We start from the raw sequence: 26,109 nt of genomic DNA, 5'->3' as shown, positions 1-26,109 counted from the left end.
ACAATACAGCAATAAAGCAAAATAAGACGACCCTGCTCGTGAGAGCTTACAATCTACAATGAGGTGGGGAGATACAAAGTACAGGTGTGTATTTACAATGATGTATTTACAATGATGGTCCAGCCATCTTCAGGGGGTGGGGGGTAGATGAGATAGTGAATGGGCTACACACACACACACACAAACATAAAATGACTGATTAGGGAACGTGATAGGCCGCTCTGAACAAATGAGTTTTGAGTGAGCGCCTAAAGCTATGCAAGTTGTGGATGGTCCTAATATCTTGGGGTAGAGCATTCCAGAGGATTGGCGCAGCACGGGAGAAGTCTTGGAGTCGGAAGTGGGAGGTACGGATTAGTGCAGAGGTTAGTCGAAAGTCGTTTGCAGAGCGCAGCGGTCGGCTAGGCCGATAGACAGAAATGAGGGAGGAGATGTAAGGGGGTGCCGCACTGTGGAGAGCCGTATAACAACATTAACATTACTGAGACAATTTTATGTTGTTATAAAAGCTCATTACTTTTAGTATTTCGTAATCTTTTGGTGTGAAAGATGTCATCTATGTAAATCTGTGCTGTTTCTGAGCTCTTCACTTCCTTTAAAGGGGTTATTCAGCGCTTATCTTGATGGGACAACCCCTTTAATCCAACATCTCAGACTTCAGAACTCCTGATAGTCTGACAATTGTTACCAACCGAACTTCAAAATGATCTGTAACCTCATAACACCTTAGCAGAAGACTGAGCTAACTTTAATACTTACTAAACAAAATGCTTCTATTATACTTAATGAAAAGTTTTTGCACTTTACGTGTGTTTGTCAGGATTTAGGTCCTGGTGGTTCTTTAACCATAGAGTCCCAGTTTAGATACATCTTATCTGTCTGATAACAGCGATATCATTATTTACTGCATATGTGATCGACTTTAAAATGTACTGGCCAGAACTGAGTGAACAAAAAGATAGGCAGTGTCTTCTCATTCCAGTCTTTGGCTTAAAGTAGATCTCAAGGGAACACAGGATGGAGTGGAAGACATAAAGCTGTGGAATATAGGGTATTCCTTGGCTCAGTGGTTAGCACTGCAACCCTGCAGTGCTGGGGTCCAGGGTTCAAATCCCACCAAGGACAACATTTGCAAGTAGTTTGTATGTTCTCCCCGTGTTTGCATGGGTTTCCTCCGGGTTCTCCGGTTTCGTCCTACACTCCAAACACATACTGATAGGGAATTTAGATTGTGAGCCCAATTGGGACAGCAAGGTGCTGTTGAATTAATGGCGCTATGTAAGCAAAGCATAATAAATTCATATCTTCATGTAAAGTGCATGGACAACACGGTGGCTCAGTGGTTTAAATCCCACCAAGGACAACATCTGTAAGGATTTTGTATGTTCTCATGTTTGCGTGGGTTTCCTCTGGGTTCTCCGGTTTCCCCCCACACTCCAAAAAATACTACTAATAGGGAATATAGATTGTGAGCCCCAATGGGGACAGCAGTGATTATGTCTGTAAAGCGCTGTGGAATTAATGGCGCTATATAAGCCAGTAAAACAAACAAAATGCTTCCAAAACTAATAAAGTGAGTCTGTGAGTCCTGCTTCTCCTACCCACCAACAGTTAGAGATCAACCAATCATTGTCGGTAGAGAAAGCCGGACTCACAGGCTTCCACTGAGTCCCAACAGCAGTTACACAGATTTTACATGAACAAAAAAGTCAAAGCATAGGAATAAATATACTACCAAGCTCATCATCTCTGTTTTTACGCCATTCTGCTGGCAGGAAAGGGAGCGTAGAAGCCCTGATTGATCTGTTTTAATTAGTATTGTGCATAAAATTATATGGATTTGTGGTTACTTCATGATTAGCAAAGAACAAAATAAAAAAAAAGTAAATCATAAAATTAAAAATATATAGAAAAAGATGTTTTGTATGGGTAAATCAATCATTTTTTGTATTTCTACATAATTATGGTAGATTTGTGCTTTGTATTAGTCTAAAGGCCCACATACACATTATGTTATGTCCGCCATTTCCACCTATATCGACAGGTTCGGCTGATAGTCTATTATGTATGAGGACCCCCACAGTTGATTGTTGGGGGGGATAAGTATTCGGCATGTCCGATTTCAGACTGCAGATCCTTTTGCTGTTTGAGAGATAAATCACTGCCATAGATGTCAAGGAGCTACTCTCTCATAAAGAAGAGCGCGAGCGGCTCCTGTGTATGGGACAGTTAGGTGAGATAACCGCCTGCCGAACAATCCACTGAACCATTGTTCAGCCATCGGCTATCTTAAGTGTATGGGGTGGGTTAAGGTTAGTAACTGAATAGATGTAGTGTAGTGATTACTGGTCTATAATGGTCAATATGAATGAGAGAGAATGATCTGCAATTATAATGACAAACCCAACAGTACTTCTCCAACTCCAACAACTCTCACCCTTTCCCAAATTTTGCAATACGTGCTCTTGGAGATATTTTCCTCTGTCATTAAGGTACCGTCACACTCAGCGACGCTGCGGCGATATAGACAACGAGCCGACCTAAACTAGATCGCTGGATCGTCGCTGTTTAGGTCGCTGTAGAGACGTCAAACACAGCAACTCCAGAACGATGCTGGAGCGATCCAGTGACGTAACGGCGACTCACTTCTCGTTCTCGCTGGTTGTTAGCTCCATGTCAAACAGCCGGAGTGTACCGACTGGCTAGAAGGAGACGCTGCGACGCTCATTGCTGGCGTCGTTGCTTTTGATGTCAAACATGACGATACACGCCGACCTGGCGACGGAATAAAGTTCTGGACTTCTAGCTCCGACCAGCGATGGCACAGCGGGATCCAGATCGCTGCTGCGTGTCAAACACAACGAGATCGCTATCCAGGACGCTGCAACGTCACGGATTGTTGTCTTTCTCTTTGCAAAGTTGCTGAGTGTGACGGTACCTTTAGAACCATGTGTTACTTTTATGAGGAATGTCACTCCTTACATGTTTTACATAACAATTTACATACCTAATTGGCACTGATTGCTGCTGAGCCCTGGCAGCTATGATAAACCTGAAGAACTGCCGATGATTACAATGTTTGTCTCCAAACTGGCTGTGTGCAGTAGAAGAGCAGTGAGCGGCTCTGTTACATTATGCATTGATTTAGATTAAATCAAGGCCTAAGCAAATCTGTTAATGGATTTGAAAAAGATTGGAAGGTTCCAAATTGTTTTGTGTTGAAGGGCGCGTTCTCTAATTTTAATTTTCTTGAACTCTCCGTAAACAAGAGAGAATGACATAAATAGGGCTTAAGTCCCGTGCGATGAAGCTGCTTTTAATTTGATGGGTTTTATCAAGAAGCGAGCAAGCAAGGCCAACAGTGTGCGTTTAGAAAGTGGATAAGGGCCGATGATTGTAACTGGATTACAGTAACTGTTTTCGGCTCCTTTAGTAATGATTCCTTCCCTATTGTATCAGGATGAAAACAGATGACTCGAGAATTTCAGGGAGAAATTATAATCTTTTCTCCTTTACTGTTGACTTTCTAAAGAATTATCCCATGAATAATGCTGGCTAAATCTGTTTCCAATCAAGAAAAGTAGCCATGCATGAGATTTGTGGGCACAGAGGCTTCAGTTCTGTCTACACAAATGTCTGTATTTGCAATTTGGGTTAAATGTTCTATCACAAATTTGGTAATACGTCAAATTATTTAAAGTTTTCCCACTACTTTCTTCTTGATGGCCTATCCGAGGGATATCTCAACAGTAGGGGTGTGATATCTGGCACCCCCACTGGTCAGCTGTTACCAGCGGTGGCCTGAAGTTCGCACTGTCGAGTCTCGTAGTGCCACCATCTTCAAATAGACATATAATCCTGCCCATAGACTAAAATGGGCATGTGTTTTATCCGATATAACATATATGTGAAAAATGGAGCTGAATGAAGATTTAATGATGTTTTCGAAATACTCAAAATTAATTTAAAATTCCTTTCAGTGATAAAATTAAAAAATATATAATGAATGAATAATAATATATTCACCTTTCAAGTATCTTCCTGTCATAGAAAGCTAGCAATGTGTCTTCATTTCATAGTTGACCATGGCAGCCATTCACTGGCCACTGTGATCCAAAGTACTTTCACAACACTGGGTTGCAGTTGGCTGTTTTGGGGTAAGCTTGTGGCCAGAAAAGTAGCATAAAACACAAAGTTTACACAATGTAATTGCAAGTTTTTATACCAGCTTCAGAAACCTCTGCCAAAATGGGAGGAACTGTGGAATTGCCTTACAATTCTTCAATAGTGGCGGCAAATGTTACTCCTGGCAATGACTAGAGTAACTTTAACCCCTTTCTGACCTCGGACGGGATAGTACATGCGAGGTCAGAACCCCCACTTTGATGCGGGCTCCGGCGGTGAGCCCGCATCAAAGCCGGGACATGTCAGCTGTTTTGAACAGCTGACATGTGCCCGCAATAGTGGTGGGTGAAATCGCGATTCACCCGCCGCTATTAACTAGTTAAATGCCGCTGCCAAACACAGACAGAGGCATTTAACCGGCGCTTCCGGCCAGGCAGCCGGAAATGAGCGCATCGCCGACCCCCGTCACATGATCGGAGGTCAGCGATGCTTCTGAATAGTAACCATAGAGGTCCTTGAGACCTCTATGGTTACTGATTGCCGGTGGCTGTGAGCGCCACCCTGTGGTCGGCGCTCACAGCACACCTGCATTTCTGCTGCATAGCAGCGATCTTATGATCGCTGCTATGTAGCAGAGCCGATCACGTTGTGCCAGCTTCTAGCCTCCCATGGGAGGCTATTGAAGCATGGCAAAAGTAAAAAAAAAATAAAACCTACACATATTTGGTATCGCCGCGTTCAGAATTGCCCGATCTATCAATTAAAAAAACCAATAACCTGATCGCTAAATGGCGTAGTGAGAAAATAATTCTAAATGCCAGAATTACGTTTTTTTTGTCGCCGCGACACTGCATTAAAATGCAATAACGGGCGATCAAAAGATCGTATCTGCACCGAAATGGTATCATTAAAAACGCCAGCTTGGCACGCAAAAAATAAGCCCTCAACCGACCCCAGATCATGAAAAATGGAGACGCTACGAGTATTGGAAAATGGCGCCATTTTTTTTTTTTTTTAGCAAAGTTTTGCATTTTTTTTCACCACTTAGATAAAAAATAACCTTGTCATGTTAGGTGTCTATGAACTCGTACTGACCTGGAGAATCATAATGGCAGGTCAGCTTTAGCATTTAGTGAACCTAGCAAAAAAGCCAAGCAAAAAACAAGTGTGGGACTGCACTTTTTTTGCAATTTCACCACACTTGGAATTTTTTTCTAAAACCAATGATGTCGTTCAAAAGTACAACTCGTCCCGCAAAAAATAAGCTCTCACATGGCCAAATTGACAGAAAATTAAAAAAGTTATGGCTCTGGGAAGGAGGGGAGCGAAAAACGAACACGGAAAAATGGAAAATCCCAAGGTCATGAAGGGGTTAATGGTCAGGCTCACAGAGGTGCATGCCATTGATAAGAAGTGCCAAATTCATTAAGTGGCTTGCACCTTTTTTATATCATTAATACAGGCATACAAAACGCCAGTCTTGGTGATTCAGGGCCTATGTGTCATAACTGTCAAAAAGGAACTAATGGAGGACCAAATTTAATTCGAATCCTTTGTATGTCCCAAAAATATACTTAGAGAAGTTGGAAAATCCCTTTTAAATTGCCTGGCACGAATACTTTATAAAAAAACTATTGTTAAGCTGCTGCTAATATAATATGGTGCTTTTTGATGTACAATTTAGTACAAACTATTCACCTGAAGTACAAGAAAGCAGCAAGATTGTGTAGTTTTTTTTTCCAGGTGGGGCATATAACATTATATTAAAAATAAAAAGCAGTACAGTTTTTCAAAAATAGATTTGAAATGAAAAGCAACGTTGTGGAAGTCACACTTCCTCTAATCTGCTATTAGTAAACAGGACTTGTGTAGTTTGTAGAGAACAGGATGTGTGTTGTGTCTACTGGTATCAATTTTTGTTTGTTATATTATTACGTTTTCTAAATTCTAAAGAAATGATCAAATGTGTTCGGAAACCATCGTCAAACATACATTTGGCATGAATATGGTACCAATATGGCACGAATATGGCAAATTCGTTTCCGCTCATCTCTACTTATGAAGCCATAAAGCCTGTACAATATGACCTATAAACAACATGCTCCAAGTCTTTCCGTGTGCCGTTTTCATTAATTTTTTACAATATTATACATCTGCTTAGACTGCAAGAAATGCAGATCTTTTCTCAGTAATTGTAAACTCTATCTACATCTCTGTGTTTTGATCCATTTGGCATGAATTTGCTGTTATTTTAATATGTATTTGTTTGAAGTGCTCTGGTTAATGCAATGCTTATCTAAATACCTATTGTCCTTCTAACAGTTAACCTTTGGACTATGTTTCAAGCTGCTCAAAAACTGGGAGGATATGAAACAGTAAGTGTTCTGAATATTTCATTGTTTTTCGCATCTCTCATAGCACCGAATATTATAGTGATTACCCGAGGAGACACAATAAAGTCTATGGCCATATTTGAACACTACATGCCTATGAAATAAAGAGGTCTAGTTTGAAACGGTAGATGCCACAATAATACTGGAAGGCCTCAACGATGAACTATTGATTTAAAAGAAAATACATAAAAACTATAAACAATTGAAAAAAAAGCCAAATGCATGGGAACCAAGGATGGTCAAGCCTGATCTTACATGTACTTTATTATGCTACCTGCAGTCGCCCATCCCTACAAAAAAGAATAAATCATCCTTGGGGTTAACAGTAACAACTCATGCTTGGTGCAAGTATTCGCCGGTTTCTGACCCAGGACTGGAGGATACGTAAGCATTAAACAAACTCCTGGCCAGAACCCGACTAGTGTGTTCGGCCTCACTCCATACACATGTATAGAACGAGGCCATGTCTTGTCTAGTGGCGTGGTCATCGACTGAGTTCTGCTGTCTATAGTGGACGCGGCCTACCTCTAAACAAGTGTATGGAGCAAGGTCACACCCACTAGTCGGACTCTGAATAGTAGTATTCATTACGCATGGGTGGATTCCGCATAGGGGAGAATTCAGAACTCTGCAGTCTCACAGAGTGACTGCAGACTTATGAATTTAGACCAGAGAACTCCTCTAAGCAGTCACCTAAGACCTCTACTTCCCCAGTAGTTAAAACAGGGACTCCTCTCCACTTCCTCATTAGTTTCCGCAGGGCTTTCAGTCCATTTCCCCATTAGTCACAGCAGTCCCTCACTTCTGATAGTAATCGCACCAGTCAGTCCCTATCTTTTGTTTATTTTGGCTTGTAGTAGTCACAGCAAAGTCCTCATTCCGTCCATGTACTCACATTCCACATGCTTCGGAAATGGGCCTTTGGTAGCACAAAACTGCGTACCATGAGCCGCCTATTGGCTGTTGTCTTTGTTAGTATCAAGTAATAGAGGCCACCATATGCATATAGGACAGTGAGATGACCCTGGTTGCCAGAGCTGAGTTTCTCTTGCTCTCGGCCCTATTTAATAAACGATTTGCATATAATTTATGTCCCTCTTCCCACTGTCGTCTTGATGACTCTCTAATAAATAGGTGTTCCGACTTATTCACTTCCTCTTGAAGCTTATTTGTTGATAGTTTAGATTTAGCTTTAGTCTTGCAGATCTCCTTCGCTATTATCCCTCTACTGAACGCCTTCTTTGCATGCCATAATATATCTATGGAGGTTGATCCCATATTTATGTCAAAGAGCTGAATTTCTATTTGCCATTGGGACCTGACAACCAGAGGATAAATGTTAGAACATGTACTAAGAAGTTATTTAACACCAAAAAATGAAAGGATTCCAAAACTTGAAGGAAAACCCTCCACTTATTATCAGTTTCGTACCCAATTCTGAATACAATCAGTCCTTTACTTTTATATGTTTTCTATTCTCTGTTTACCAAAATTTATGTTGCATGAATAGATTTTCCTGTTGGGTGGAATCTCTCGCCAGTGAATACCAGTGAAAATAATGTATTAGCTCGTGAGATTGCGCTAGCGGAGTGAATTGTGAAATGTAACTTTTTGTCTGTTTAACGAATTTGGAGTAAAAGCTAAAATAAACAATATTTCAGAATAGCAATTCACATAGGGGGTTTATTGAAATAGCCTTGGAGAGACGCCTGATTAATTCCAGCTTTAGAAGTATTGTAAACTTGTCGTAAAAAAATGTACAAGTGGAAAACACATGTAACTCTTCCCCGTCAAGGAAATTAGTTGGGTCTGTAATTTTTTCCCATGTTAAGAAAGAACTTATTATTGTATAAGCCGCCAAGACTGTATAAAAAGAAAACTTCACTTGGCAAAATACCTGACATCTGCTCATGTCTAATAATGTGGAATGTATTTAAAAGCTTTAAAACATTATCAGCAGCGGCCATTAAGAAATTGGGTTTTGCACTTATCAGCTTTAATTGTAGTATAAAATAGCTTAATGGGTAAAATGCCACGAGCAGATAAACAGGAAGTTATCAGTTATTCAGAAAATTCTCCGCGCTGGTTTTTTAATAACTAATGCTATCTGACATGAGAGCTCTATATTTAGCTCACAAATACATTTTGATGGTCACGGACTGAACATTATGTTCTTTGAACCAAGAAAACATTAGATAAGGCAGAAAAGATTAAGACATTTTTTTTTTTATTTCTAATTTTTTTTTTTTGTTCCCCAATGTAAACCGTTCAGCTATAATGCACACTCACAGATGACAACTCCACTAGAAAAATGAAAAATGTCAAGGCTAATTGTTTCCAGATCCTGCTTTGATTAAACGGAGCTTATTCCTGTTTAATTGTGAGATCCTCTAATCACAGCTATAGTTTCCCTCTTAACGTCACATACGTATAAACATAAGATGCGAGGTTCGTGAAGTAGACAGTTCTAGGACATGAGGTTATGTGTTACACTACGCTATGGAAGATCTGCAAAGAAAACTTTATAATTCTTTCCGCAAGATAGAGTCTGACCAATCCGTTTTGGCATCTGGAATATAAACGTGGTGCCCAACATATACTTTATTTGGCCAGTATTTTACTTTGGTAGTAATTGAAGAAAAAGAGACTACCATTCGTAGCCTACTCTATAACACAACCCGACTTTTTGGGTGGTTAAAGTAGGACATTTACACTTGAGAAAGGTCTAATTTTTCTTGCAACCCTATAGTTGCCTTTTAATGTACAGAATAGTAGAAATATTAAGAAATATCATCTGATTCTGAATTATTACATAGTACATGCAATAAATTATGAATTGGATCACAACTTGGGATTTTCAGAGGGGGTGAGGAATTTGGCCTTAGGGCTCCTAAACATGACCGTATTTTTGTGTGATCCAACAAAACATCTGATGGCACTCTGACCAATGTTATTCTATGGGGCCATGCACATGTCCAATATTTTCCTCGGATAAGGAAAAATGGCAATATGCCCATGTTCAATCCGATATTCGGATTGCGCACAGCCATGCAGATCAATGAATCCATGGAAAACATCGGACTGCACTCAGATGACATTCGTGAACTCACAGTATGCAGAAGCTGGAGACATTTTTTTCTCTATCTCCTCCTCATCTGAGAGAGTAAAGTAGGGTCCAAAAGAGGAACACATGAGAAGTGAGCACCATTCATAAGGTGAGGACTTGTTTCCATATCTCTCTGACTTCTAAAAGAAGCATTAACCTGTATACCTTCACCTTCTTTCATCATTTTATCTGTTCAATAATGAAAATTGATTCAAAGTAGTAGAAAAGGGAATTTTAATCACAAAAAGATTATCTACCTTCAGTGCTAATCACTAGATTTTTTTTTGCTGTAGAGTTAATGAGCCCTTGCACATTAGACTAACGTTGACTGGACCTCCCTATATCGGTGGGCTTGGCTGAAAGTCTAATGTGTATGGGAGCTTCCTGATTCTCCCTTGACAGATGATGTCAGGGGGATAAGGATATCCTTATTCAGACTGCTAAATCCTTTTGTTTTTGGTGAGATAAGCCGCCATAAGTATAGTGTAGCATCGGCTGTCACATGGAGGACAAGACGAGTACTTCTGTGTATGGAGGGGTCAAGAGAGATAGCTGTTGGCTGAACGATCGGCAGAACCATCATTTAGCCAACAGCTATGTATTTGGTTTCATAATAAAAGGATAGTTGATAAGTTGCTAATCACTAGGACTCCCACCAATCTTTTGAACCAATGAATCAAACATGTGCATCGCCATGTATCCATTTAAAATCTATGAAACTTAGTGAGATATCTAAGCGCTGTACTCGCCTAGCTCTGTCTTATAGGCTTCAAATAGAACAGTTTGCTTGATTGCCTCTCCATTCAAGTAAGGTACTTTATACACCCATTCTAATGGTTAATTGGGATCTTATATCTCATGGATAGATAAAAAATTTCAGCCTTGTTTGAACCCTTTTTAAATTTGCAATCTGACAAACCTCATGGAGTAATTTACTGCGAAACCGTAGACTAAAGTTTATTTAAATAAATAATACTGAGATTTTCTTAAATTCTGCTCCATTTGCCCCACATTCATATGCATGTACGCATCCCACTTTTTGCTCAATGACCTAACGTTTTCGATCAGTACTATGGATGATGTAATTTTTGCTGAAATCATTTTTGGTTTTCAGTGGTCACCAGTTTGTGGTTGATCATGACATAGTACCAGTAAAAAGTGCTCTACATGCATTTTAAGGTATACATTTTCTTCTATCTATACAGACTATGCCAAGCTTAAAATGTATTATTCTTAGTAGTTTGGAAAGTGGTGCCATCCACTAATTACAGTCCATTTTTTCTCTGCATCTGAACCACAAAGTGAGAGAAAAAAACAAAACCATCCAAATGAACATTGCAATCAATAGAGCATTGTATTCTCTTATTAATTTGATATTGAAGCAACACGGTTCTAAAGTGAATGAGTGTTTTGCAGGCAGGAAGAGGTTAAAGACTGGTATTTACCTTTGACATTTCACAACTGCTGCTGAAATGCGAAATTTATTTTCCCGTTGCTGTTCTGGAATAAGTGTAAATCAGGTTCTTTGTCTTGAAAACATATGAGAGTGAAGATGTAGTCAAGTGTAATAAACCCCCTCCGAGGCTTACAGAAACTAGGGCAGGGTAATAACTCTTCTGCCAATAATTTGTTTGAAGAGTCTTGAATCTATGGATCATACAGCGCTCCGCTATATAAAATGTTCTCCTAGATAATTTTACAATGTTATTCTTGTCTGGTGTAAAATGTGCACTCTGCAAACCATAATATAGAGAACATTAATATTAAAATAAATACGCCTCTTGCTTTCGTACAGATTACAGCTCGGAGGCAATGGAAACATATTTACGATGAATTGGGTGGAAATCCTGGAAGCACTAGTGCTGCCACCTGCACTCGAAGGCATTATGAAAGGTAAGCATTGTGTTAGTTCCTTTGTGCTGTAACATTAGATCCTGATATTTATATGTGGAAACTGATAGTAAGTTGTACTCTAATAGAGTAACTCTATATATAGATATTACCTGAGCTCATCCAAAGACATGGTTTCATAAATTCTAAAGGCCCCTATACACATTAGACTAATGTCATCTGAACCTGCTCATATCAGCAGATATGACCGACAGTCTAATGTGTCCGGGGCGACTGCCAATTGCTTTGTTCTTCTGGAAATAAGCTACTGGCTGATATGTCATCTCATGAAGAATACTGAACGAGTACTCTTGTGTATGGGAGAGTTTGCCGATCTGGCTGAACAATGCCATCTAATGTGTATAAAGGCCTTAAGATATGTCCTGAGTTAAGTTACCATTAACAGGTGCTTGGGTTTTAAGTTAGTAGAAGATAAGATGGTCAGACAAAATGTTGAACCTATCGGTATGACCAACCAACCATCTAATGTTTATGGTGGTCTCCTGACTATCATCAAGCAAGTGAAGAAAAAGCCTAGAATGCATGGCCTGCAGGACAATACATCTCAACTTTTTGGATGGTCAGAGTGGGTCATGTACAGTTGTGAAAGGTGCAAATCCTCTGTAGTTATAATTGCTGTTTAATATACACTGTAAGGGTTTTAGCTCTCTGGTAGCAGCTTTGATATGTATAGACACAAGGGAATTATATAAAAACAGAATAAAGCTTATTGTCCTTCATAAATTTCAGTTCCAAAATGAAAAGAGCCTTTCTTCAGCACAAAGGAATAACAGAACAATCCTTTCTTCAGCACAAATAACAGAACAGTCCTTTTTCTGGGTGAGGCAAAGTAAATTAAACGGTCTCACCAACTTGGTATTACACTTCTCAGTTTCTAACATAGACTGTCACCCATGAACGGTCTTTCTCCAGCTCCAGCATAATATCACACTGCTGAGCTAACCCAGCTGACTGTTATTAGACCTCTAAGACCCGGACTGGGGTATAGGAGTGACCTTTCCAATTCAGACTCTAGTGATCGCTCCTAAATCCCGCACCCAAAATCCAGTCAAAATAAAAACCATCTCAGTAACCACATACCTGCCAGTATTGCATTGTGAATTCAGCTTAGAATGGGAAATGTCTACCTGACGTGTCTGAGCCAAGGCATAATAAGATTTTGTCCATATGCTGTGATAACTTTATGACAAGCTTGTAGATCAGTTGTGGTTAACCCAATATGTTATTTTGGCTGTATATTACCATTCACTCTCCAGCGTCCCTGCCAATTTCAAGTGAAGGTTTGGAAGTTCTGCGTTTCTTCTGGATATAGCATTAACTATAATGTAGGATAAAGGTTGACATTGACATTTAGACGGTTGTATATTTTAGATTGTTTCCATTTGGACTTTTATTGGTTTATTTTAGGACTACACCAAAGAAGTGAATGACCACAAAAGAGACATATAAAATATAGTAAAAATATACATTTTATTAACACATTAATTTAAAATAGTGGGGAGCAGTACACAGAAAAATTAAGAAGGTGCACGACAAACGTATTCATAAGATATGTGCGGGAGGGGCTGACTCCTTGAGAAAGCCAAGGGCGAAACGTATGTCTGAATCCTGGGGTCCTAAATTGTATGCTATTTTTCCATTTTATGGCATGTTGCTTTGTGTATATATGAAGTTAATCTAGTTACCTATTAAGTACTCATACATTCATTGGTCTATTTCATAGATATATAGACCAGATCTCATTTTGTATATGATTAGTTTAATGAGAATATAGCAATTTGACTTGTCTTCCACACATATGTATTAGGAATACGTTTGTCGTGAACTTTCTTATTTTTTTGTATGTTCTGCACTGCACTGTTTTAATATATTTTAATCGCATGTATTAAAAAAAGTGTACTATATTTTTATATGACTCTTTTGTGATCACTCACATCTTTGGTGTAGTCCTATTACTTTTTTGTGAATACTCACTTAGAATAAGCAATGGCGATATTTACTCACTTCGTTCTGTATTTTAGGTTTATTTTAGTTAAGTTGACTTTCTTTAGCTTTTCTAGTAAATTTTATAGTAAGAAAATGATAACAATGCAATTTTCATCTCTATGATCAGTGACTACTAGGGATCATATTATACAGTGAAACTATAAAACAACAGAAGCTTTTCATAAGAATTTTATTTTTGTTGTATTGGGATATCAGATTTTGTATTTCTGAATTGAATCCCCCCTCCTCGTCTTCAGATTCAAGACATTTGGCAGTTGTTCTTATAATGTGCATTTTAATGCACAATGACTATTACATTTAATTACATACAGACCGAAAGGGTAATATTTCAGGATGTGAAGGGAAAAAAAATCTAATGTAATGCAGGTACCTCTAGTACTGAAAGGATCCGGTTTCACAGTTTGAACACAGCTCTACAATTCATTGCAAATGTCATGTCCCTTTGAACATCCATCTTCACTGTGTACACAGATATGTATACGTCTTAAAAAGTAGTAAAAAGTTTATTTTCCACAAAAATATCTGGGAGGGGGCGTTTACTACATTTTCTCAATTTCTCACCTTGGAAAAATTATCTGCCATACGGTTTAATTTACTTAAATGGTTCTGCAGACATGAATAACACAATGCCTTGGATGAGTAATGAAATAATTTCCTTAAATATGTAAGCGATTAAAGCATTCATCCAGCTTTATGTAATAAAATGGGCCACATTGTAATTAATTGTAGTGAAAAACTGTAAGCGCGTAGTCTCTAATTTCCTAATTCTCTCCTGATCCTGTAAAGTACATTACAGGACTGTAAGCGAGCACCGCGGTGCCACGATGTAAACAGTCTGCTGCTTGTATCTGACATTTTAATCAATCGACAATTTCTTAATGAAAATATAATTGCTTTGAACGGGTCATTAAAAGTAAATTAATGCCTGACCACATCCTCAGGAATAATAAGCATGTGACTTCTAAACCCTTAAAATTAGGATTTAAACAGATATCCATTTCTCCTTGACTGAAAACAGATGGAACATTGGAGAATGCAATAAAGACACAAGACACGTCTTTAGAATTCGAGATGTGCCAAAATGGCAAATAAGTATTTGTGCCGGCGCGATGTTGACTGCATCGTAAATGAGATGGTATGTGAAGTACTCTGTATGAAATCCACAGGGCACTTAGCACAATATTTGTTGTCTGTTGCTTGTAGCAGTAAAGTTATTTAATAATGTAGTCTAAAGATGAACTCAAGCAGACATGTCAAATCATTCCTAAAACTCCCTAATATTGCCCATGTTCTTTTTATTTTTTGATTAAGGAAAAAAAACAAAACAATGTTTGTCCGTCATCTCGGTTGTCAAAATCTATGCCCAAAGTGTCACAGGTATGTCAGAAGCTGCAGACAGTCGCACTGCTTCTAGCTGCAGAAGGTCTCTGCATTTGGCTTTGCAGACACCTTCTTAACCCTTCTGACTCTTTGACCCAGTGGCAACCTTTCTCTGGCTCTAATTGACACACCTGGACCTGGGTGTTTATAGGCTCCCAGCCTGCTTCTGGGAATCGCCGGTGATATTTCCATTTTCCCCTGTTGAGGCTTGGTGCTATAGCAATCTACTATCTTCCTCTTTGATGTTTCTGAAGGATGTCTGTGTTACATCTCTGAATCTACTCGAGATAAGTGTTCCCCTTGTTTGTCTATCCCAACTGTCTTTCGTGTTAGTGGGGATTGACTAGTGCAAACCCCGTCCTTCTCTAAGCAGGGCTTATTTCCAAGTTCAGGCAGGGATTAGGTTCCTGCTCAGCGATAGGTGCAGAACCTATATAGGGATGTTTAGGGCAGACAGGGTTACTTTGGATCTGCCTAGGGGTCTCCACTACTCCCTTCCCTAGTATTGGGCTCCCTTCCCCTCATCCCTTCATGTTGCACTTAGTCTTTCCTACACTGTGGGTGACACAAAGGCAGTAGATATGAGGAAGCAGATTGAAAGGACAGGAGAGGCAGTGGTGTATACCGTGTGCAGCAGCGTGCATGTTACAGGCATTGGAGTGTTGCTGTGCAGAGCCTCATTACATCCAATATTTTGTTATTTAGAAACCCATTAGAAAAAAATATTGGTACCATACATGATAAATATAAAATAGCATATAACTATTGTTTTCAGCAGAGATTTGCTATAAATGGGGAGTTCGTATCTTCTAAGAAGTCATAGAACATCAATAATGGGTCATAGATGGCTAATGATTATCAGACATAGTCATATAGCAGGATTTAATTTAAAGTGGAATTTTATACTTTAATAATAGTCAACAACTTTCCAAAAATATCCCGGAGACTCCAAAAAATTAGATAGCCCTTCTGGACTCTCAGAAGTGCAAAAGTGTTGATAAATTGTACAGGCACTGCTGAAACCTTAATAAAAAACTGGATTCTTGGCTTCCAAACACAGTTTTTGGACATGTGCAAAAGGTGTGGTGGGTAATGGAGGAGGCAAGGAGAGAGTATGTTGTAAAAAGGGGGCCTAGCACTCATTGTCGTACCAGTAGGGCAGCACTAAAAGTTATCGCCTATGACTTTTATATGTTGATTTGTGTTGAATTATCCCTCTTGCAGTATTTACATGAAATTGGTGGAACAACTTGAAATTGCAGATTCTTGGTCATTATATGATGCAAATTAAAAATAGAAATGAGTCAAATTTTTGTGGAAAATTTTCTTCCCAGCAAATCTATTCTTTGTGAATTAAATGTCCGTTAATATACTCTGGTGTCTTTACAGACCCTTAGGGCATAAAAACGTAAGATATATAAAAAAAATAGCTTACCGTTCACCTCCGCTGCTCACCGTCCCTCGTATGGTACTCCGCGTATCTTCTTACTACTTGACACCATTGCACTGCATCTTCACGCTATGCTGGGACACTGCGCATGTGTACAGAGCACATCTTAAGGATGCGGTGCACGTTGTCGACATCACCGCAACCTTACAACACGCAAGTCCTGGGCCTAGTCACAGCCAGAAGTCCTGGCCTATTGGGAAGATGCAGCACATGGCAGTGGTAAGTACATGTGCCAAGGACTGTATGGGGGAGAGTGAACAGCGGAAGTGCAAGTGGCCAGAAAGGTACGCGATGAGGTGTGTATTCATTTTATTTTTTTAACCTATTGTGGGTCCCTAAGGTTCAGTAAAATGTTGGCTAAGTTGATCACCATTTTGCTGAATTTCTGCAGAATCGGTTACAAAAAATCTGCATTCTGGAGAATGTGGATTTTTGTAAAATTTGAGTAGAATTAAATTCTACTGGAATAGATTTACTCCTCTCTATTAAAAAAGACCAAAGTAAATTACATAATGTGTTAGTAAGTGACCTTGTATGAAGTTATCCTAAGTACTATACCCTTTTATTCTCACATTCCAGATTATGTATTATGTTTGTTATAAATTATTTATGATGTTATTGTATTTATTACTGTGTTAGTCCATTATTACCTCTATGTCTTTATGAATTGCACTAGAGTTGGCCCTGCGGAATATTATTGATATGTAAGGACCTATAGTTAATAATTAAGGGTATGTTCCCTATCAGTGGCTAAGACAGCGCCGACTCTGTATCATTACAGTATAGTACTGATGGTTTGTGACAACCCCAGCAAAATCTGTACCGGGAACAGTGCGGACTGTGAGAGATGTGTTAATTGTAATTGGTCCGTAATTTTGTGGGTTCCACAGATACTTAAGCATCTGTAATTATAGCATTTGCATTGTTATACTTTGGTATACAACCTAATATTTTCATTAGAACAAGCAGCAACGTTGGTTTTAACACCTATAAAAAGATCTGCATTTGCTATTCAAACGGATGGGTTGATGTAAATGACATTTTCTATGAACAAGTCATTTCTATCCTGTGTGAGCGTTGTGGAGGAGATGTCAATTTAGTGCTTCACTGCCAGTAGGTATTGCAATTTGTATAGGCTTCTGTATCCTGCTGCGAGTCTGAATATTTCTTGTCTATGAGATATTAAATCACCAATACAACATTCTGATTTATAGTTTCTATTACATTTTCTTTTGTTTGGTATGGTGGAGAAGATTTTTAAAAGCTGTTTTTTAGGTTCTACTTTTTATCTTGTGTATTTTTTTACTAAATCGGTTCCACATTATTTGACAACCAATGTGTATTATATACAAGTATACGTATAATCACGCTAGTAGTTCTGAGAGGCGTTAAAATGAAAGGAAATGTACATTTATGTTGCTGGCTTAGGTAAAAAAAAGGTTGTCTGTCTTACTAAAACAAATAGTAAAAGGCAGTGTTTGTTAAAGGGGATGTCTCCAGTTCCGGAATGGGCAAAACTTGCAATGTGCTTGTAAAAACAAACAACTTTGCAATTTACCCCTTTTTTAAAAATCTCAAGAACGGAGGGTTCACCTAAGGTATCACCTAAGATACCATCCACTTTACAGTCTGAGTGGCCATTTACCTAGGCAAGGAGCATACCAGGATCAATGCTTTTAAGCCTACTTGCGCTGCTCTGAAGCTGGACAGCTTCAGTCCGGCTGCCCTTTCTCCGTGTTCCAGAAGCAAAACTGCCTTTGCTTTCAGCCTAGGAGAGAGCTCAGCTCAAGCCAGTGGCACAACCATGCCAATGGTCCAAACTCTCAATTTTAAAAAGCGCAACATCGACGTCAAAGCAGGAAGCTGGGAGGCTTGGAAGTGGTGTGCTCCTGAAGATGCATCATGAGAACACTATTTTAAGGCTATGTGAGTTTTTGAAGCAAGAGACACTTCAGTAAAGTGCTGGTGGTGTTTTTCCTAAAGCCCCTTCTTTTACTTTTTTCATTTTTTTTTTTTTCTGGTGACTTCCAAGTGGAAGCCGCTTGAAGAACCAACCAGTCACTTGTACCAGATTCATTAAGGCCCCGATTCATCCAAGTGTTTACAACAGAAATCAGGCGTAACACACTTTGAAAAATCGGAAAAATATTTTTATAATCTTTCCAACATAACAATTTTGCAAGTTTTGGCATTTTCATGCCAATTTCAACTAGCTCTATGAAATTTGCGGGTACGAACTTGCACCTTTTAGCCGCTTTACAGCTTTAGAAGCCTGAAGAAGTTCAAAGAAGTTACAAAAGAGAGAACATATGCGCAGCAAGTAGTTTTGACATTGCAGTGCATATGTTCATTATTTTTTACTTTTGTTAGTGCTTTTTCGGACACAGAATCTGTCTGAAAAAGACGTTGTGGGCACTTACCCTTCGAAATATTGAGAGAAAGTTTTCTACTGGATTTCACCCCTGTCGGGTCCAGTTCAGGCTGCAAAGTGATGGATACTATTGGCTTCAGTGGTGAGCTGATCAAAAAAGAACAATAAAATTACAATTTGATGCAACTACGTGAAATAAGCCCTTATATTAAAACTTATCTGCAAATGTAATGTTAGCTACTCTGTAAAAATTCTAAAGAAAATCTGGAAGTGGTTAATGCCCAACATAGATTTTCTCCTTTGAGCTGTTAAAGGATGTCATCATTCATGTCATCAGCTTAATCACTCCATTATCTAAATATGTCTTTTGTTGAGGCTTAAATAATGAGATTCTTATTCCATTTAAGCATCATGCATCAACCAAGTGTTTAAAATTAAAAAAAAAGAGCTTTCACGTAACCCATGTACTTAAGCATCTGACCTTTCAGCCATAAAGCAGTCACACATGCTTAACCAAACTATCTAGTTATTAGGAAATCCTTTGGAAAGGTCACTTTCAAGCATTAGTTACTATTGAAGAAAGAAAGAGAAATTGATAAAAATGTAGCTCGCCGTAGTTTGTACATTCATTTTTTCCCCCTATTTAATTAAATTAACAGTTGTAATATTTTATCTAAAATCACAAGATTGAAACCGCACATTTAATTCTACTATAGGGAAAGCACAGAAGGAGATTTTATAGCAGTCAATAAAATAATATTTTAAAATCTAGAAATTATTACTTACCCCTTGAATTTTTCAGTCACTCCTACGACCATGAGAGCGGATGATTTGAGAACCGTAGGTTGTGTTCACACTCTATTAGATATAACTAGCTGGGATTAACATATTTGCTTATATAGTATTGATTTTTGTATGTTTTTAGGAAGATTTTAAAGAAAAAAAAAGGATATCCTCAAAATAACATAATAAAAAAATGTTAGCATCAGTCTATGTAGATTAAAGAGGCTTGTTAAACACAGCATTAAAACAAATCTGTTTCAAAATCTACAACAGATGTTCCCAGAAATTACTTTTATGGCAGAGACAAGGAAAATGAATAAAGTGTGTGTTATTGACATTGAACTATGTTTACGAAGTCGACCTCCATCATGTAACGCTGCACACTGTCATGATGTCAGATAGGGACATTACCATGATTACCACTTGTAATAGATCATGTATACATTGTAACATCAACTCTTTTTAAAGAGATACTGTACTAACTATTCTTTTTCTTGTAAAAATAAATTCTAAAATAAAGAGCGCCATGCAATGATATGGCAAGCTTTAACATTTCCAGAATTTTGGTGACGTTTCACATTGACTGTCTTTGCTCTTGTCTTCCCTTTTTCCCTGCTTACAACTAGTACGTCGCAATTTTTTTTACTTGAACGGTAAAAATATGATTAACGACTAAAACAAAAATATAAGGTGATTAATAGCCAAATTTTTGCAGATTTTTTATGTCTGCACATATTTATAGTGGAAAATAATTGGAAATCTGTGTGCCATCTAAATGTTTTTAACATAATAATTGGCCAGAAGAAATATTATATGATAAAGAAATAACTACTTACCCCTTGAATTTTTCTTCCATTGTCAAGAACACGTCTTGTTATGTAGTGAAGATTTCCCGTCTAAGTCAACTGACCGCTGTAGCCAATCAGGGGACTTTGCAGCCATATATTGAGCCAAATGGTTGGCCGTAGCAGTCGAGACGTCTTGACTGTAGACCTGTTGTGGACCACCAGAGCTGCGTCGCTGAAGTAGTATGGGATTAAAAGGAACACATAGTGGTCATTTCTTTATTTTAGAACATTCCTTACTCTTGGAAAGAGCCTGTAAAATCCCTGAAAATCCATTCTAGTCTTTAATAGACGTTATGAATTTGCACCGCTGTTAGATGTAGTCTAGATTGTAATCAGCCATATTATGCTGGGTAGAAAGTGATTATAGTGATCTTCAAAGGAATCACTGATAGGAGGGCTAAAAATAATGTCCCTAATACTAACCACTTTATCTCCGATATATCCCATTCTGACTTTTTTAGTGCTCTATTACAGGATATCACTTAACGTCAGTGTATCTACATATAATTCCCTATTTTCTAAAGAAGTAGAACTAATATATTCCATCTTGGAAAGTGTTCATAAAAAATACAGTGTTTGATCAATAAGTAACCAAATTCTTTGTCTTTTACATAATATAACAAGGTGACAATTTTAGTCTAGTAACATAATACTGTAATGGAGAATTGTCATCATGAAATGGTTTAGGATACCGCATCGAGCCCCATGTGTTCCCCATTTAGTTTTATAGGAATGACTCACTTGGGATTTCAGTAGCAATGGTATCAGATTTTATTTCTCGGAAACATCTGCAGATGAAACATTTTGGCTAAAGAATGTTTCTGTACCCTCCTCTAACTGCTCACAAAGTAACATGTATCAGTATTAAAATTAATATGTCATCTATTGGTCTTATTATGTTCTTATTTTTCTGACTTCTTTTCAAGCCCCCCTTTATTATTTCCGCAATGGGAAATATTATCCAGAGCTGGGATCAGAAATATTACATAGGTTGAAAAAATAAGACCTAGGTCCATCAAGTTCAACCTTTCTCCACCAATTATACACCCTTTGTCACTAAATTATCTACATCCCCCAGCTGTTATAATGTCCGCCATTACTACTGTTTGCGGTAGAGCATTCCACAGTCTGAGTGCTGTAACCGTAAAGAACCCTATCCTATTTAGCTGCCGAAATCGCCTTTCAGTCACACATAGTGAGTGCTCCCTGGTCTTTTGTATGGTCTTTGGTCTGATCGGAATGTTGAACTAAGAACCTCATGTTCAGTTATACTTAAATTTTTGCCTAGCGGCTTTAGATCAACGTATGATTTTTGTAGGTGCGGTTTATGCTCCTTTTTTTTGGTGTATGGTCTTTGGTATGTTTGAGATGCATATTGGGCTCTATTCATGCAAGAGGCATACTTGTAAAAAAGTAAATATATATATATATATATATATATATATATATATATATATATATATTCTGCTGTTACAACTCTATTTTTCTATAGACAACCCATCAGGATGAGGGGTTGACGGAAACCCAGTCAGAATCGTCAAACACAGATTATAAATAGAGCCCAAAAACCCGATGGCATCCTCTCTACTTATTATATATGATAATGGCAGATCTTTACAAGGCCTTGGCGTTTTTGCTACAAGCAGTCTAGGCCGAAGGGGAAAAAAACTGTATCCCTTTATTAATTAAAGCCGAAAGACCCTACATGTTTTTCCATATTAACGGTCTTTGTTTCATTTCCTAAATATCCCTGATGTGCAAAACATGAAAATCATCTGTCTCACAAGATTATATTCTTATGGTTCACTCTAAACATGTCTAGCGAGACCCAAGAGCAAATCTTTAAACAATCTTTCATTCTTCGCTTGTTTTGATACAGAAGAGAGGCTTTTAGATGATTTCGACTTTGTTTAGAGTTGCTCTATAAACAGTGACTTCATGTTTTAGGCATGTTCATCTGCTCACTTATTAAAATATATTAAATGTCATTCTTGCACACATGTCGACACATTAGAAGCAAAATGGGACATATTTATTACTGCAATTATGCCAGTATTTTGATTTTAATTGCTTTAAAAAAGTCACATTTCTGAATTTTGAAAGCAGTGTCGGGGGTCTACGTCTGGCTCAGTACCTGCGGCGCAGCGAGAAATAGGATACAGACTAAAACTCCTTACTAGTATGTCACGTGGACGTCGAGTTTATCTGCTTTTTGTTGGAATGATGATTTACACCTCTCCCAAAAATGTTTTTCAATATACCCCAAATATGATGAAGACGTTATTTCAGGGGCTCGTTTCAAATCTCAATTATTGCAACTTCTAAGACAAACTTCGTAACCGAAGTGATGACTGAAATATTTATTTTTCATTTCGATTTATGTTATGATGCCGCCCCTTATAAAACCATTACCTAATATGTACCATATGATATTAGACTCTTGGAAGCAAGGTTTGCTGTAAGGTATGTAACAGTTTTCTTATGGGGGTTTTCTAGGATCAACAAAAAATTAAGCTACAGGCAGTAAATGGAACAAAATATGAAAATTCATTACTTGTCTAATAAATCCCTAGTAATTTCAGAGCCACAACTCTAGTGCTGTCTACCAGTCTCCAGTTACTACTCTGCAGCAGTCACATGCTGTCTATTCATGTGACCACAGCAGCCAATCACCGGCCTCAATGATCTGGTGCCGTCCATATATAGATTGTTACTGAGACCAATGATGGGCTGCAGTGGTCATGTGGGCAGAATACACATGGCATCCTCGGGAAACAAGTTATAGATTGGTGGATAGCACTAAAGCAGGGGTTTCATCACAGTTATTTATTGCCTTTAAGGGGTTTTTTTTGGCGTTAATCCCAGAAAAAATCATTTTAAGAACATTATAACATAATTTAGAAAAAAAAAGTTATAAAAATAGACTTATTGGCCTTGTGCCAGATTCATTAAGGCCTTGATTCATCCAAGTGTTTATGACACTTTGAAAAATCACAAAAATATTTTCTAAATATTTCCAACGAGTCTACATAACAATTTTGTAAGTTTTAGCATTTTCATGCCAGTTTCAACAAACTCTACTAAAATGGGCAAAGCTGGGGCGGTGTAACAATCCCCACTTATCAAATTCATGATGAGCCATGGTGTACCTTATGCCACAAGTCTTACTCCAGTCTTCGCCACTTTTAAGACGTGCCTGACTCCAAAACACCTCCTTATCAAAACTGATGTGAACCACGCCAGTCTTGGTAAATCGGGACCTTTGTTTTTTAGATACTTCTTGCTCTGTAAGTTTTGAAAAGTTTCTAGGAAAGAGGCTATGACATAGAACAGACAGTGTGGATTAAATTTTCACGTGTAAAGCGCCATGGAATAAATGGCGCTTTAAAAAAATGTATAATAATAATAATTAAATACATAGAAATTACACCGAATTTGCCCATCTGAGCCAGTTTCAAGCTGCCCAAATCTAGGACGGTAGTAAATATCCCCCATGTTGTACGCTATACTACTAATTCCACTGGCTGGTTGTTAAAAACATTGTCCCCTATGCTCTGAATATGTATCTGTGTAAATCTGTACAATGACTGCTCACTGGTGATTGGTTTAATTTTGTGTTTAATCTTTGAATACGAAAACATCATGGAACTTAAAGGGGTTATCCACTACTAGGACAACCCTTTCTTAAAGTATATGTTTTTCCCGATGAAATAATAATAAAGCCTACACTCACCTCCCGTGACGGCGCCGTTCCCACGGTGTCAGCGCTTGCTCTCCCCAGGGCTGTGATGCGGTGGAATGACACATGACGCCGGCACCCAATCAGCGCTGGCGTCACTGTCCTCCGACAAACTAAACATGAAGAGGAAGTCGAGTAACAGCTGCAGCCCAGACTTCCTCTTCATGCTCAGTTTGTCCGAAGGCGGAGACAGTGACGCCAACGCTGATTAGACACCGGGCATCACGTGTCATTCCATCACATCACCCCGGGACGGTGAGTGCCGACACTGCTGGCACGGAAGGTGAGTATAGGCTTTATTATTTTATTGGGCGCGAACATTTCTCTTAAGAAAGACAACCCCTTTAACATCAGCAAAAAATTCGTAAAGTGAGGTTAGAAAAGTATTAAAATTTGAGAGTCCTCAATGGTTGATACCTTTTAATGGCTAACTGAAAAGTTGGTAACAAATTGCAAGCTTTCGAGACTACACAGGTCCCTTCATCAGGCATAAATTTTATACCTGAGTAGTCTCGAAAGCTTGCAATTTTTTTATCATCTTTTCAGTTAGCCATTAAAAGGTATCAACCATTAAGGACTCTCAAGTTTTAATATTTTTCTGTCTACCGGCTAACACGGTTCAAAGATATATATTTTTCCTGAAGAGAGGTCGCTCGTCTTTTGCATAGCTCTCCAGTTAAATTGCTGTTCAAAAGTGAAGTTTTCCTTTAAGTCATTATTTTTAAATAATTACAAAGAAGGTGCCACCTACACAAGTATCTTGTATGCGAAAGAGGAAATACTGGTTTTATTAATCATTCCAAAACTTCAGGCAGAAACAAGATTTGAATTGCAGAAAAACAAGGTTGTAATTTGTAACTTTCAAAATTATCATAAAGAAAAGGGGAAAAAAAAAATACATTACCCAGACAGAAATGTGATGATGTCGCCTGATATATTTTCCACACATCCTGAGTAGTTTGCCTCAGCAAAACATGCCTGTATGGGCTGCTGTGAGCGCGTCATGGAACCCTGACTACATTCATGTCCTGGAAAGTTGTACAAGACTAAGAGCAAATGCAACAAATCTATCAATTTATATCACTGGAGCTTTCAATGACCCTGTTGTCTGGCGATGTTCAGACTCAGGATTCATAATATACATTAGCGGAGGCATAGCAGCGGTGTGCCATGACATAACACCACATTTGTGTCACACATGGAATGTTTCATCCAACTTTACCACTACAAATCGAAGATTTAAAGGGGAGTGTTACAGCACATACCGACTTTGTCAAAGGAACATTTTTCCATATCTATATTAATATCTACATTAAAATATAAATGGTAATTGTTCTACGGTCACATCACACATGTAACCTACCAACTTAGGTGTACCTGTAGTAAAGCTATTGCTGCAGATTTTAAAGAATTTCTGTCCTTTCACATAAAACCTGTAGAAAAGAACGATCTTCCTGCCATGATCACCAACAAGAAGTTATAACTGGACAGGTGTAATGTCTCCTGGAACTGTCCTGACACTCATGCTCTCTGACTTGCCATTACCTATTCTTGATTAGGCTGTTGTCTTCATCAGCATTCTGCCAGCACTATAAGTACAAGAACTTCCTTTCACTTCCCACCATGCATAGTGCCTAACATTATCCAATGAACTGCCTGCTCAGAACTTAAATCCCTCCTATCTGGCAGATTAACAAATAAAGAGTAAGAGGAGGGAGACAAAAGATTACACTTGACAACAGGCGAATGAGAACAAGGATGCCTGGAGCCAGTACTTTGGAGTGATTTTTCAGGGTTAAGAAATGTAATTTTTTAATGCAGATTACTTATTTAGCACATTATCTATAAAATGAGATGAGAAGTTCTTCTGTGACCATATAACTGTAAAATAGTGTGTAATTATAATCATGGAAAAATAACTTGGGCTCTGTACACAATAGTGTATGGCTTCCATTGTTTATGAAGCTTGGGCGACTTTAATGGATGCATTATGAAT

General features: G+C 38.3%; 1 protein-coding gene across 2 annotated transcripts in view; it reads left to right on the top strand.

Moving 5' to 3' along the window:
* Window positions 1–26,109, top strand: part of ARID5B (AT-rich interaction domain 5B) — a 350,123-nt gene that overhangs the window by 275,496 nt on the left and 48,518 nt on the right. For both annotated transcript variants that reach the window (XM_077258777.1, XM_077258778.1), the window contains 2 exons: window positions 6,448–6,500; window positions 11,420–11,517. In XM_077258777.1, coding sequence (XP_077114892.1) covers window positions 6,448–6,500; window positions 11,420–11,517 — 151 coding nt within the window. The remainder of the gene's footprint in view (window positions 1–6,447; window positions 6,501–11,419; window positions 11,518–26,109) is intronic.

The sequence above is a fragment of the Ranitomeya variabilis genome, chromosome 4 (genome assembly GCF_051348905.1).
Source record: "Ranitomeya variabilis isolate aRanVar5 chromosome 4, aRanVar5.hap1, whole genome shotgun sequence".
Classification (NCBI taxonomy): Eukaryota; Metazoa; Chordata; class Amphibia; order Anura; family Dendrobatidae; genus Ranitomeya; species Ranitomeya variabilis.
Note: the sequence above shows the minus strand (reverse complement) of the source record. Positions and strands in the feature narration are given on the sequence as shown.